The sequence below is a fragment of the Triturus cristatus genome, chromosome 8, assembly GCF_964204655.1.
Source record: "Triturus cristatus chromosome 8, aTriCri1.1, whole genome shotgun sequence".
Lineage (NCBI taxonomy): Eukaryota > Metazoa > Chordata > Amphibia > Caudata > Salamandridae > Triturus > Triturus cristatus.
Window position 1 is genome coordinate 933994468 of NC_140591.1, and position 15205 is coordinate 934009672.

General features: G+C 40.2%; 1 protein-coding gene across 14 annotated transcripts in view; it reads left to right on the top strand.

Moving 5' to 3' along the window:
• The window catches only part of DMD (dystrophin), a 7596173-nt gene that overhangs the window by 6734529 nt on the left and 846439 nt on the right, over nucleotides 1-15205 (top strand). For all 14 annotated transcript variants that reach the window (XM_085622447.1, XM_085622454.1, XM_085622449.1 and 11 more), the window contains one exon: nucleotides 5097-5157. In XM_085622447.1, the coding sequence (XP_085478573.1) occupies nucleotides 5097-5157 (61 nt within the window). The remainder of the gene's footprint in view (nucleotides 1-5096; nucleotides 5158-15205) is intronic.

The window sequence follows — 15205 nt, forward strand, 5'->3', positions numbered from 1 at the left end:
CCCTGGTGCTACCTCTCTTGTATCTATTCCATGAGTACGATTGAAATCTCACTGCTGCATCATTTGGTGCGGTTCCTGATGACCGTACCTGAGTGAACCTTCCAATCATAGTTGTGCCTTTTCCTGTTGGGCAGTCATTTCACATTTGTGACTCTTATCAGGTGGTGTTGCACGGGTCTCGGGCAAGTGATGGATGACCATAGGTTTGTGCTGGTTGCATTCCTGAATTGGCAGCAGCACTGTTATATTTAATGTCTGAATGTGTGCCTCCGTAAGCAACGTTTTGCGTTACTTTATTATTCCTGCACATATTACAGGTCACAGTGCATGTGGTCACTTCCACTACCATTGGCATTTGCAAAGAAGGTAGGAACCAAACCTTTACACGCCCTGTTGAAAATGTAAATTTATAAAGAAAAGTGTATCCCCATGGCGTCCTATGGTTGTGATATTTGGGGCTATAAGGAAGGTAAAGAGATTCAGAGAGCCGAAGATAAGTTTTTACGTAAATTTGTGGCGGTACCTTCCACCACCCCGGCGTTTATTTTACATGAAGAGACTGGAGTGGGGTATATTGAGGATGAGATAGCGATAGCCCCTTTGCTACGTTGGCCCAGATTTGGGCTAGCCCCAGCACAAAACTAAACCAATTGGTAATCATGGATTGTATAGCCTTGGATAGAGCCTTGGATATTCCATAGCTGAAGTATATAATGGACCTGACTAAATGGCTAGGTTGCCCAGATTTATATAACAGGCCGAAACCAATAAGGAAATCTAAAAATTAGAGCCATTAAATCACAGTTTTTGGAGAAGCAGCAGGGCCTTAGGGAGGAAAAGGAGCTAATAAAACCAACGGTTAGAAGATATATCACATTACCTTTGCATAATCATGTTCAAGCATATTTACTGATTGTAAATAATGTTTTTCATCATTTTCTGTTAACAAGATTTCGATTACACTTGATCCCTTGGTTTTTAGCTGTCCCACAAGGTTTTCCGAAACAAGGTACTCGTAAACCTTGTCCTTTTTTCAGCACAAGATACCTTACATTTTTTCTTTTTCTGTGATTTTTATGCTCAGTTGCGTAAAAGATTTATACTACCCCTTCTTAAAGATTGCCATTTTCTTCAAGTTAGGCCCGCTTTGCTATACCTCCAAATGCTATCTTCACCTATGGTCTGTTTTGGGGTTGCAAGTTTTTTATCAGGAGCCATTAGATGTAGAAAAAAGTTGTAATTTTAACAATTACTATCAAATCATCTTTTTTGTTTATGTAATCATGATTACTTGAATGTTTACTGTTATTTAAATTGTACATTTAGCACGTTGCACTTTATATTACAGCATTTTGCACGTCACTGGATACCCCCTGTTCTATTTAGTAATGTGTTAAAATGAAGTAAATGGGCGCAAGCATGGTCTTGTATAAACGAATGATGATTTATTCTTCAAGTCAATTCACCAGTTACAAGTTACAGGAAGATGTTGTGTTCCTTATTAATGCCCCACCAGGAGCAGCGTCCTCCCTGCTCAGCCCCTTCTCACCAACTGATCCACACTAGAATCCAAACCACCCTCAACATTCTATCAGACCTCATCAAAGGCTGAGCAGGCAGGCAGAGAACCAGAGTAGGGAGAGTGCATTGAGAATAAGCACATTATAACACATCTCCCCCCTTATAATAATTGATAACAATCAAAAATGTGTTATGGTGATACAACACACACTCAGCATAGGAGGATGCATTAATAACAACTAATTAAACATCACCCCCCCCAGCTATAATGATCATATACCATAAAATGCATGAAGATAATATCACAAACATTTAGTAGAAAAGAAGGATGCATCCAAAACATTAAACACCATCCTTCCCCCTGATAATGATCATAAAAAAAAACATTGCAAGGCTAACTAGAAAACTCGTACTACAACTATGGGTACACAACACTACCCCCACAACGTACCCACTGTGCCTCATACTAAGGCATAAGACTGCGGTAGAACAGGGATCTACAACCCTAAACTGCACCAACTATGGCAAGACAGATCTACCCCTAAGGCAGATCTAAGACTAAAACTAAGCAAGACCAGACTTACTTCAAGACTCAAGCCAAACTAGGGCATTTCCTAACCCCAACACTCACGCAAACTCCACGGGTATTCATAACCCAAGACAAATTGCAAGGCTACTATAACCTCAAAACAACCTCGCAATAACTATGGGTAACCATAACCCATGACAAATTTAGGGTATCCCTTAACCCTAAAACACACTCGCAAAACACTATGGGTATTTATAACCCATGACCATTTAGGGTATCCATAAACCCTAAGCAAAATCCAGTATGTCCTTGAACCCAAAACATACTGGCCAAACCACCATAAATGAACTCAAAATACACCCATAAATATTTCATGGGTAACTAAAGACTAAAAACATAATGGGAAATTTAAGAACCCAAAAAAAACTGGCCACAACAAAATACAGCTACATAGGCATGGAAAGCAATCACAGCAATAAAAAAAACGACATGCAATAGTAAATTATTACAAGAGTGACCAGTGAGCGACTTCTCACCCGAGGGCCTCCTCTGTCCCACAATGCCTCAGAAAAACAGATGCTTGCTACAGTTAAAAGTCCACTTCTTGGCAAGCAAAGACGAAAAGAAAACTTCAATGTGTCTCTGTTTGCTCGACAAAGCCTTGAAGCCAGTTCCTCCAATGTCTTTTCCATATTGCGGCACAATTGTACAGCGTTGTCCCCCAATTCCATCTGGTTTTGTTCACACTTTATTCCGGCAACCAAAACACACAAAAAAACGTGGTTGGCAAAACGTGAAAGACGTGGTTGGAAGCACGAAAGCAAAGCATGCTTGAAACAGCAAAATCCTAAAATGGCGGCACGGTGATTGACGTCGGCCTCGGATGGCTCCCAGCACAATGAAAGCTTGAAAAGCGTCTCCACGCAGTACAGTGGTTACCAGGGCAACGTCCGGCGAGCTCCCACGTTGAACTACGTAACGCCGTAGGATGACAACAACGCTGAGGTTGCTAAGGAAACATCCGCGTTGCCAATACGCGTCCCGCTATGACGCGCATCGGAGAGAAACTTGCAGGAAGGCTCAGTTCGTGGAAACCCACTTCCAAAGAGAACCACGCGCTTCCCACAGAATGCCGGTAAGCGTTTAAACCTCATGCAGAGACTGGCAAACAAATACAAACGTTACCACCGCCATCTTAAATCGTTAATGTACTCCCACAGCTGCCCCGCACCAATGCTCCATGCGAGCACAAAGTTCAGGCAAACACTCCTTGGGGCTCGACCTATGCCCCCGACAAAAGAGTGTCAGTAGATAAGCTCGCAATAAAGATAGTCAGTCTCTCCACAGCAACGGTTGATAGAGATTGCACCCAACACCACAACAGTCCTCTTTGGTGTGCAGGATACAAAAACACACGCTGCCAGTGTAAAATCCCCACAGCTTTTCCTACAGGGCAAACTCCAAATACCCCAGTACAGGAGCAGGCTTAACATCAGAAATCGGCAGGCCCAGGCTAGAGCTGACCGTTCCCAGATAGTCAGAAATGTCCAAAACCACAGACAATCTAGTCTTTTGGGCAAGCACTCACCCAAGTCCACCATCTGGCACGTCCACGATAGGGCTGACCGGTCTTTTGGTCACTGGTGGGGCTTGTGGAGTGCAAGATTACTTCTTTTTTTTTTTCCTTTAATGCGCTTCTTCAGTTCCAAATTCATCCAAGGTAGGCTCTTAAGTTTCACCAGTCCAAACTCCATTGAAACAACACGCAGGTTCTTTAAATCGTCGCCAGTGTTAAAATGAAGTAAATGGGCGCAAGCATGGTCTTGTATAAACGAATGATGATTTATTCTTCAAGTCAATTCACCAGTTACAAGTTACAGGAAGATGTTGTGTTCCTTATTAATGCCCCACCAGGAGCAGCGTCCTCCCTGCTCAGCCCCTTCTCACCAACTGATCCACACTAGAATCCAAACCACCCTCAACATTCTATCAGACCTCATCAAAGGCTGAGCAGGCAGGCAGAGAACCAGAGTAGGGAGAGTGCATTGAGAATAAGCACATTATAACACAATTTTAAATTGTAGTGTCTGCTATTCTGTGAGTACTAAAATTAACTTCTTAAATTTAATATTTGTCCAATTGTTTATGATAATGTGAATGTAGTATTTTGTACTCCACCAGTTAGTATTCGATATTTTAAACGTTATCATCTGCCCCAGTTAGGAATTTTAACTTGCTTCCTGCATATAGTAATATGAATTTGGCACTATGCACTTTATATGAAACCCTCTGCTCTATCCAATAATTTTAACTTTATCTTCTGGTTTACAAAACTTTAAATTTTAATTGTCATTTGTAATGCAATGTCTTTCTATTGATGAAATGTCTCCTCCTATATGTTCACTTTTATGGCATTGATTTGTCGAATAAAGTATCTTTTGACTTGACACTACCATTAGCATTTTGGTCAATTAAAGTCCATGGCCGTAACCCAGTGTCTCTGATATTTTCCTTGACTGTACTGTTAACTTACTACCATAAGTAATTGTTAAAAGTAAAGGTATGATGACAGGCAAGTTTTCAAAATGAAATTGTTATACACGTTTGAGAAGTCAACAGTCCCATAAAGCTCCTCCTGGATATCCTTTGCACTGCCAGAGACACTTTTTTTTGCCAATAAAGCTGCTCAGACCACTGACATCAGGCGTGGAGGTTGGAGCGCCATGATTGCCGGGAGGAAGGCAGCATATGCCAAAGGTACCAGGAGACAGATCTGCCGCCTGTGCGCTCCTTTCATCTCTTCTTTAGCGTCCGAGGTGGAGGAGGGTTTTGCATTTATCTTTGCGCCTGAATGAGTTCAATTTCGCTCAGATTAGGACAGGATCTTCCGAACAGCAGGTTAATCCTTCCTGCCTTCATGGGCAACTGAGCAAACAGGCCCGTATCAGCCCGGTCGAGTGTAAAATTGTAATTCCAAAGATTAATGTTGTCTTTCCGGTTTCCTTTGAACTTGACCTCAGTGTCTGCCTTTCTTTTCCGTTTACAGCTTCTGTCCAGGGTCCCTGGGAGAGGGCGATCTCACCAAACAAGGTTCCCTACTACATTAAGTGAGTACATTGTATCATTTGAAACCTGCTAAATTTGCTAACAGCAGTACACTAAGACCTAAAATAATTGATCATTTTATGTGTGGCGGCTATTATATTGTACCTAAAAAGCAAATATGTTCGGTTTTGAATTGTTTTAGATGAATTCTGAGAATATTGTATGTGCTTGATGTTTGTCTCTGTAAGAAAGCTGTGACAGGACATTTTCATTGATGGCTCAAACATGTCTAGGTACTGTACTGTGAGGGATATACTACTTCAATGATGAAATATCTGTGGTGTACTGGAGAGAGTTTATTGTCAGCTCACACAGTTTTCGAAGCAATCAACTGGCCTGTTTACGTTTTCCCTTGTAATATTCACTTAGTCTGAAGCTACTGAGTCATAAGGCATCTGCATGGGAGTGCAATTTGTTTGCAACACTGGTAAACTGTTTCTCACTTACATTATTTGACACAAGTCGTACCAGTGATAAATGTATGTTGGTTTCCAATGCCTGCTATCATGTCGGATGGTGCCAAACACTTGCGACGTATGATACACATGTCGATCTTATTTTGGGTTTTAAAATGCTGATAATTTGCCTGCAAGTGGACTTTGGAGAAGGTTTCCAGAGTTCTTGTGACACCTGAAATTCGAGCTTTTAAAAATTAACAAGAAAAAATAAACTTTCAAGGTGGGAGTGGTGGGCAGTGCGGGCCCATGATAAAGATAGTTTAACAAAATGCATTTTTTTATGAGTCCCTGTTGCTTAGATCATATCGTTTGTAGGCAGAAATGATGGTGGGGAATAGCTGGGTATAACATTGATATCAAGGAATAGCTAATATTTTGTTATGCATTTGAGCTACTGTCCTTAGTGCAGATGCAGGTCTCTGGAAGCAGGCCTAGTAACTGATGCAGAGAACACTTGGATGGCACTGATTATGTTGTAATTGATGGGAAGGGTTCTCAAGTACCACTCCACTTGTACAATAACATCAACCTTATCCTTGCTTCACTGTTGCTGGTGCATTAATGTTCACGAGGAACATCAATAAAAGTTTCCCAAACGTTGTATGAGTGGGATATTGCATGTTATTTACAAGTTATTGATATTGGAAAAAATTAAATTTTTGCAAGTATCTTTTTGGGAATCTGAAAAAATCCCATATGATGCATTAGACTTGAAAGCAACTTAAATAGGATGCATTAAATGCATAGTGCTGTATTCCTTCATTTAAAATGATTGTTCCCTATATCACAGAATATTAGCATCGAGTGGTTTCCTCTCTTTGAGGTGTGGTGGGGAATCTGAGAGTACTCATAATGAAGCAGTGCATTCTGGGGCTAAATCCCAGCTGAAAAGGTGTAGGAGAATACGCTACAAATGGGTGGCACTCTCCTTACTCAAGGTTAAGAGGTGTATAGATGGTGCACTGGCTGCAAGACATGGGAATAGGGTTTAAATGATGGTGTAGAGATGTGTGTGAATTGATGCTCTCCATGCCACTGGAGTCAAGCTATCCTGGCTGATGAGGGGTGAAACCCCAAACCGGTCCTAGGATGCTTGTTTCCAGTCCAGGGAGGACCTGGCCTGGCAGTTTGGGCACAGGCTCAAGACTGATGTGCATATGGCTGGGTTCAAACTGGAATGGCATGGTGAGCAAAATAATTATCAATTTAGGCCCAGATCCCTGTAGTGGGGTGAATGTATGTCATTGTTCTGCATTATGTCCATCAATTGTTATGTCATGCTCTTCGGTTCTCGGGACAGCAGTCTTCTTCTTCCACTCCTTCTTTTGTGTCCAATGTTATCTGAAGATCTGGTCTCTGGGGTTCCCTAAACACTCAACTTTAGGGCATCAAGGGTTGTGAGGGGCAGTAGTCAATGGGCTATATACCCTGGGGTCACTACACCCCCAGATAACCACTTCCTTTTGGGAGTGGTCATCACCCTGTCCCAGACTTCCTAATTCCAATACACACAGCATTGTGGAATTTCTAAAGTTGTGTTCACTTCCAGCTGGCTAACCTAGAGGTGTGCCTAGCCGAGCAGTGCAACAAGCCTCCGGCATAGTTAATGTTCCCACCTGTCCAGGTGCCAAAGGGCTCAAGGCACAGGAGGCCAGCTTCCACTCCTGTAAGAAAAGCCAGATTTGCATACCAAAGGTGGTGGGCTCCATGAAGCTCCCCTGCCTTGGAATGCTAATCTTCAGGTCATCCTGTGGGAGGCTTTGTTTCTGACCTCCTGAGAGCAAAGGCCCTTACTCTTGGGGGTCAGAAACTTGTATTTGGTGGCAGAATGGTGACAAACAGTCAGTTAGCACACCAGTAGCTAGTAGGTATTTAGGGGGCACCTCTAAGGTACCCTCTGGGTGCATGTATTATTAAAACCAACACTGGCATCATGGTAAGTTTATTAATACAAGTTGTTTGATACCACACATTCCTATTTTCAGTGAAGCCATCCTATAGCTGGGGATCTCATTTTCACCTGTGTCCAGCATATGCTTTTAAAATGTCTTCCCTAATCACTTGAAATATCTAATATAGAACTAGACATCACAGGGGCATACCTGCTCATGCAGTTATGTCCTCACATAAAATATATTGCACCCGGCCTAAGAGCTCAAAGGCCTGCTGTAGGGGTGACTTACATATATTAGATATCATCAATATATGATAGCACTTAAGGATCTTCTTGTAACATCTCTATGATTTTTGCTGCAAAAAGGTCAGGGCTATTTTTATGCTCAAATTGCAATTTTGTAGATGCATTTTGAAAACCTCCAAATTAAAAAGTGGTTAGATACTGAAATTCATTTGCTATATGTTGGATAAGGAAACCATAATATATGTCCAGAGATGTTTTATACTATTTTCTAACTAGATTTGTCATTACTCCAGTAGTGTTAGCATTTTGTACAGCATGTGTGCATGTATGTGTATTTAAATTTATATAACCCAAAACTATTCCACATCAGTTATCAGTCTTTAATGCTTTAAAAAGATGAGTCTTTATTGTGGAGCTGAAGGGAACTAATACACCATGATATTGTAGCTATTCTTAAATAGCTTTTATAACTTAATAGATTCTGGCTTAAAAAATACTGGGTCTGCACCTACTACTCACTCCATAAGGGCATCACATGTGGAAAAGATCCCTTGTTCCACCCTGCTCGTCTTTTTTACATGCATGAACCGGTTTCAGAGCCCACACACATGCATACTTTTCCGAGTTCTTAATGTACTCAGGTGGAAAATACTTGAATTACCATCCCCTCACCTCAAGGTGCATCTCTTAAAAACACCGGAGGCCATTCTCCTGAATGAATGATGTCAAAGGCATCCGATAAATGAACCCTGACTATAGCATTTTGTTGCTCAATATGCCCCCCTCAATCTGTATTACTGCACTATGAATTCTGTCTGGGGAGTTTAGGTTTTTATCTGGCTTCCCAACCTTTATGTATCCTTTACTTTGAGTCACCTCCAGATTGTCTCTACAAGTATGGCGAACTATCACCACTTCTGCTCAGCTGTCCAGAAGCGCTAACACCCAAGTCGCGTTCCGCAGAAGTGTTTGTATTTTTCATTTTGCTAGACAAGCCACTTTCTTTTTCTTAAAGTGAGTCTTCTTTTATTACAATAACTTCAGCTTGCATCCTAATTCACTTTTTGATATATTTGTCCTCTCAGCGATACTCAGTCTGCCCACTTCTTTCTTTCCTTTCACTGTCTCCAAAGTATTGCAAAGAACGGAAAGAATGGCTATCAGGATACTGATATTGATCTGGCTTTTTGATTTTGTCATGGTTCCTCAAATTATATCCACGCCTGCTGTATTCTTGGTTTTAGGGAGATCCCACCCTTGTTTTTAGTTGCACTTTCTACTTTTTCTCAGTCTCGTAGTCAAAACCCTCACTCTCATTTTTTGCTTTGAGATGTGTTTTAACAGCCAATGAAAACAAGGTCTTATGGCCCACAGAGGTGTAAACTTCTGAAATAATATTTGGAAGTTCCTGTTCACTATCCTGAAGCGTAACTGCTGACAACCACAGTGTACTGCCAGAACTGCACATTCGTCATGAACATTACTCAAAATATTTGAGGAGACCGCCTCAAAATTACCCATCAACTTCATTCCTAAATCAAGAGCAGGTGCAGCTCCATCGTTATTCTGTGCATATTTTAACACCTCTGGTAACCCTTCCAATGATGGTGTGCCATGTGTAGTAGAATAAATATTTGCCAATGCCATTCTCCAAGTGTAACACTCTTCCACAGGTGGTACAGATCAAGTCAAAATTCTAATCCTATCTTTGGTGTTGTTTGAGTACAGACTGCTTTCAGCTGGTTGGTCTTCAGAGCAATCCCGATTGGAATTTCTTCTTGTCTTGTGGGTTTACCCATGGTAGCATTAATAGCCTGTGGACTGATTGCCTGCACTGTGCAATGCACATGTAGTGGGGATCCAGGAGCAACTGCTCCCGCAGCAGTCATTTGTAAGACACACTGTTGAAGTTGCTTATAAATAGCCATGGTATGCGTTAGTAACTATTGTACTTCTACAAGTGTCAGATTTGTATCTCAAGTTATGTGTTCATACAGCCGATATGGGCCAGGTTGCGAATTCAATACACAAGGGACCCAATCTGCTGTTTTGCACGACATGGGGTGATTGACCATCAAACCATGCTTGGTATTCCTGGTATCGTAACAATATTTCTAAGTCTCAATAGGGTTCAAAAATAAGTGGCAATGGTGCATTTCTGAAGTTAGGAAAATTCCCAGTAATGTGATATACAGTATCACTCTCCACCCCATGAGTAAAATATTTCAAAGGGATATGCAGCATGTGCCTTTACAATAAATATTATCTTATCCCACCCCCTTGCTCGGGACATCCCTAGCAAGGAGATGTTGTGTGATTGGTTCCCTGAAATGTACCCTTTTAGGAACAGGAGTTTGCACCAATTTCAACAAACAATTTCAATAAACATGACATTCAAACATCATAAATCAAAATGGGGAATAATATTTTATGATTTAAGAGCCTCTAATACCAACAACTATAGGAAATCAACAGATATCTCCGCTAAATGTAATACTTGGTTACTTGAAAGTGCCATCCAAAATTACTCAAGAATCTACAAAATGCATGCACTGCTGTCTGTACCAAATGACACAGTTTCTAGATTACTCTAGGACACAGAGGGGCCGATTTATATCTTGGCAGAAAGGGTACTCCATTACAACTGCAATGTAGTACCCGTTCCGCCAACATAATGGTCCGCCCACCCAGTTTAAATGTGGGTGGACCTATGGTATAACAATAGCAGAGACTACATCTCTTATTTGGTTACAGCCCTCTGACAGCCATCGTAGGTTGACTTGTATGTCCACCTACCTAATTTAGCTGGCAAACATACAGGTTCATTTTCACTGCCAGTCACCATAGGAAGGGTGCATTTTTTTTATTTTCAAAAACAAAATCCTGCTTTGGGGTTTGTTTTTTAAATAATTTTTTTTGTAACTTTGCTGTATGACTCTGTCAAGTTACAATACAATGACAGAAACCACCTTGTTGGCAGTTTCTATCAATGCTTGGAATGTCTACCAGCACGACAGACATTTCAAAATTTTGTCTTCGGGCCCTATGCCACAGCAACGGAGTAATTTACTCCGTCGCTCTGACATAGGACGGCACACCGGCCAAATTATAAACTGGTCCCAAAGTTTGGTTTTCTAGACGCCCTGCCAGTAAGGCTCAATCAATGTGCCAAATAGAGATTGAAAACCTGTAAGAAAACCACTACACAACCCACTAAGCAGATTTTGAGTGAGATGTATTTCAGATAATGATCAATTCTCATGAGACATTACAGGGATAGTTAGTGGAACACCAAATCCTCTTTCATTAACGAATACCACACTCAAGAACACCAGGAAATGACGGATACATTTTAAACATTTATTTTTTAAACCAAAAACACGCAACATGAACTGTACATAAAATAAAGACAAATAAAATGGTAACTGCAATGTTTGCTAAAAGGATAAATAACAATAAAAACTCTAACATAATTGCCGTATTATTTTATAACAATCCTACTCGTATTCGCCAAATTAAAATAAGCAGATTTCTGTTAAGTATACATTTAACCTAGCAATGACAATTCAGGATATCCTATTTAAAATGAATGAGGATGAAATATTAAAAACTCCCCTACATGTCCTTCCTCAGTGTAAACTAAGTAGGCCATATAAAAGGTGCAACCAATCAAAAATTCAAAGGATCATCTGTTCCATAACAAAATGCTATTGCAACATGGTAGGATTTTACCCAAAATTTCTTAAATAATGTTGAGAACCCACGTCATTTATTGTAGCATAATTACAGAAAATGTATTACAGCAATATTAGATAAGATTACTCAAAATTATGTGAGGAGCATATCCCAGCATTTAGCACTATTTTCTTAGCACAAAATGCTCACTCGCATCGCAGACTTGCACTCTGTTCCTGTGCTCTTGTACTATACATTTTTGCCCACATTACTCTAAATTACACCAGCTGGCATCATCGAGTAATTTTCAATTTTACATGAGTAGCACAAAATTACAGGAATTACTCCTATTACTCTGGCATAACAGAAATTTCTCCCAGGATTAGTTTTTATGAAGCTATGCAATGTAGTATCTTGCAGTTACAAAGGTTATCAATTACTGTATTTTAGCACAAAATGCGACCATAGAGCAAATGTTGAAGCAATAATACATATCACTCTAAAGAAAGTGTAGAAAACCCCAAAGTATTGCACATCCGGTGTTCCATATGTTCACTGCAAATCTTTACCGTGATTAGCGCATTTGCAGTAATTGTTTAACATAAATTACACATATTTACGTGAAGGGAAGTAGTGGTGTGATATGACGTAACAAGCTTAACACACCATTCCGGAAATTATTTTAATTACTCTGACTTAATTTAAATTTCGCCCAGACTTAATTTTAAGCCATTGCAATGAATATGTCTTATGATACAGAGAACTGTGCATGAAATATGGGCTACAATACATCCTGATATAAATTATAATGACATTCGAAGTCGCCAAGGAATTCTGTGACCATATAGAGGAAGGCCGAGATATGTTATATCAGTATCCTTTTAATGTACTGGCAGAGAGGATTTTATTCATTATCATATATGGTCCCATAAGCCAATCAGTCAGTCAGTCAAAAATCTTTATTCGGCTTAATGACAGCCATAAAAAAACAAGTAAAACATTATTTTAACAATAGTACACATATTAAGATTTTAACCAATTTGAATAATACCCTGGAATTCATTTTCCGACAACATTACGAAGTCGAACTGCAGCGGAGATATACTTATAGACCATAAGACAGGTGAATTCATTATTTAAAAGAAGTAGATGACATAATGCAGGTTGACACTTTCTAATATTTAAAAATCTTAATAATGGTTTTAAAAAAGTGCGTCTGGGGTTAAGATACAATTTACAAAAAAACATAAAGTGCAAAGTGCTTTGTGCAGAAATTGAATTACATGGACACAGTTCTAATTTGGCATCACAATATGCATCACGTGGGTACGATACCAGTAAATGAGCAATACCCATCCTGAACCTGATCAGATAAAACATCTTTGCTAGATTAAAATAAAAAGAAAGATAGGATTCAATTCGGGTTGAGCTAATTAGCAGTGAGTGCTCAAAAGACCCTTTTTTTTACCATCTCTTGGCTATCTCTTTCATGCTTCAGAAGTAAAAGAAAATCCCTTTTAAGCTTGGCCTTAGGAATTGCAGATATATTTCCGGGACTGTTAAAACAATCCTGCAATCCCAACTTCTCCAATTGTTCTTTGCAAGTAAGAGAGCCATGGAATTTTTTTTACATGATCCAATTTTAAACAATCTAAAATTATGTCACGATTCAGGACTGGTTCCTCTTTTACCCAGATGCTACGCCACAGCATCAATGGTGCTAATTGCATACGAAAGGATAGTGGTGTAACACCTAATTCATTTTGATACATAATGGCAGGGGTGCTTTTAGGTAATGTCAGCACACGTTTTAACATTAAGTTCTCAGCTCTTTGGAGGCCCAATGTATTTGAGCAACCCCAGACTCCAGTGCTGTATACTGTAACGGCGCATGTTCGTGCTTTATAAATATCAGTAATTACTTTTATGGGGCGAGAACCTAATTTTTTTGTGAATCTAAAAATGGCCTCCATGTTTTTATTGAAGCCCCCAATCCTGGCATTAACTAAGTGGGACCAAGAGTTTTTTTCGTTAAAAAGAATGCCCAAATAAGAGAAAGTTGGCACCTGACATAATATTTCATTCTTTATGTAGAAAGTTTTCATCTTAGAAGGAACTTTTCCTGCTACCAAGACGTGTGACTTGGCAACATTTGTTTTTAACCCAAGATCGCTCATGAATTCATTAAAACTAATTAAAAGACTTTGTAAACCCACCCCGGTTCTCGACATTAGGACGCAATCGTCTGCATATAACAGGGCTGGTAAAGTCCTGCGGCCTATTGTGGGTGCATCTACGTTTCCAATTCTGATGTGGCTTTCTAGGTCATTTATATATAAACAGAAAAGGAAAGGAGCAAGTACGCATCCCTGTTGGACCACACAATCCATCTTTATGGGTCGGGGAAGCTCTCCAGTTGCTCCGTAGCGTACTCTACCTGTGACACCCTGATGCATTGCAGCTAAAAAATGGACAATGGAGGGATCAATGCCCATAAGGAGCATTTTCTCCCACAATTTCCCCCTCTGCACCCTATCAAAGGCAGATGTCAGGTCCATAAACCCCAGGTATAAGGACCCTGACTTAGCCATGATGTATTTGCCAATGACCAGGTGCAGGTTAAGGCACTGTTCTACAGTGCCCAGGCCCTTCCTGAAGCCACACTGGACAGCGGAGAACTTCCCTTTTTCTGTGACCCAAGTCTCCAGTCTCTCCAGTATTACTCATCCCATAATCTTGCAAGTGCTATCGATTAAAGAAATAGGTCGATAGCAGTTGGGATCTGATCTATCACCCTTTTTAAATATGGGAACTATTGTAACTGATCTCCATGACTCCGGGGGGCCCTGAGCTGCATAACATCTTAATATATTTGTTAATAGCGGGTGCCACAAGGGGGTATTTGCTAAAAATAGGTCAGCGGGTATGCCGTCCGGCCCAGGGGCCTTGTTCTTTACAGTCTGGGAGAGCGCCCTATTTACCTCATCTAAATTTGGGGGTTCCATGGGACGTGCCACTTATTGGAAGCGAGCGGCACTTTGTTTCTCAGTGCTATTATTATAGAGGCCAGCAAAATATTTTACCCACGATTCGGGCATGATTGTTGCATCAATATGGCCATTTTTTGTGTCAGCAAAGTACTCTTCGTTAACAGTTTCCCCAAAAAGTTTGGAATCTTTACTCTGTGATGCAGAATGTAATTTGCCCCATGCCTCTTGCCTAATTTCCTTCTTGCGTTTCTCCAGTGCGCGTTTATAATCTATGCGCGCCAGTCCCACTCCCACCCTATCTCGTGGTTTAGTTTTTAGGATCTTAATTAATTTATTATGTAATTGGAAGCATTCCCTGTCAAACCACCTTTTATTTTTCTGTGAGCTGTTCAACTGGTTTTTAGTTAAGAGCACCTTTGTTGTCTCAATTATTGCATTATACGATTTGATCAGGGATGTAACACTTAAATTTTCATCCAAACAGTCCAGTACTTGCGCAAAATTGCTCTTTATAATCTCCTCCAGAACGATCTCAGGGTTGACAGAGGACCACTTCCGAGTTAACCCCTTATTTTTAGTATAAGATAAGGGGACTACCTTAACTGGTGTATTTGGAGGAACTGGTAGGATTGCTAATTGTAATGTTAGTGGGTAATGGTCGCTAAAATGTATTTTAGGAATGTTAAAAACCATGGTTTCAGAGTTAAAATATTCAGACAAAATAATAAAATCAATTAGAGTCCCTTGGCCTCTTCCAACATATGTTACCACATCAGAATTTAAGAGC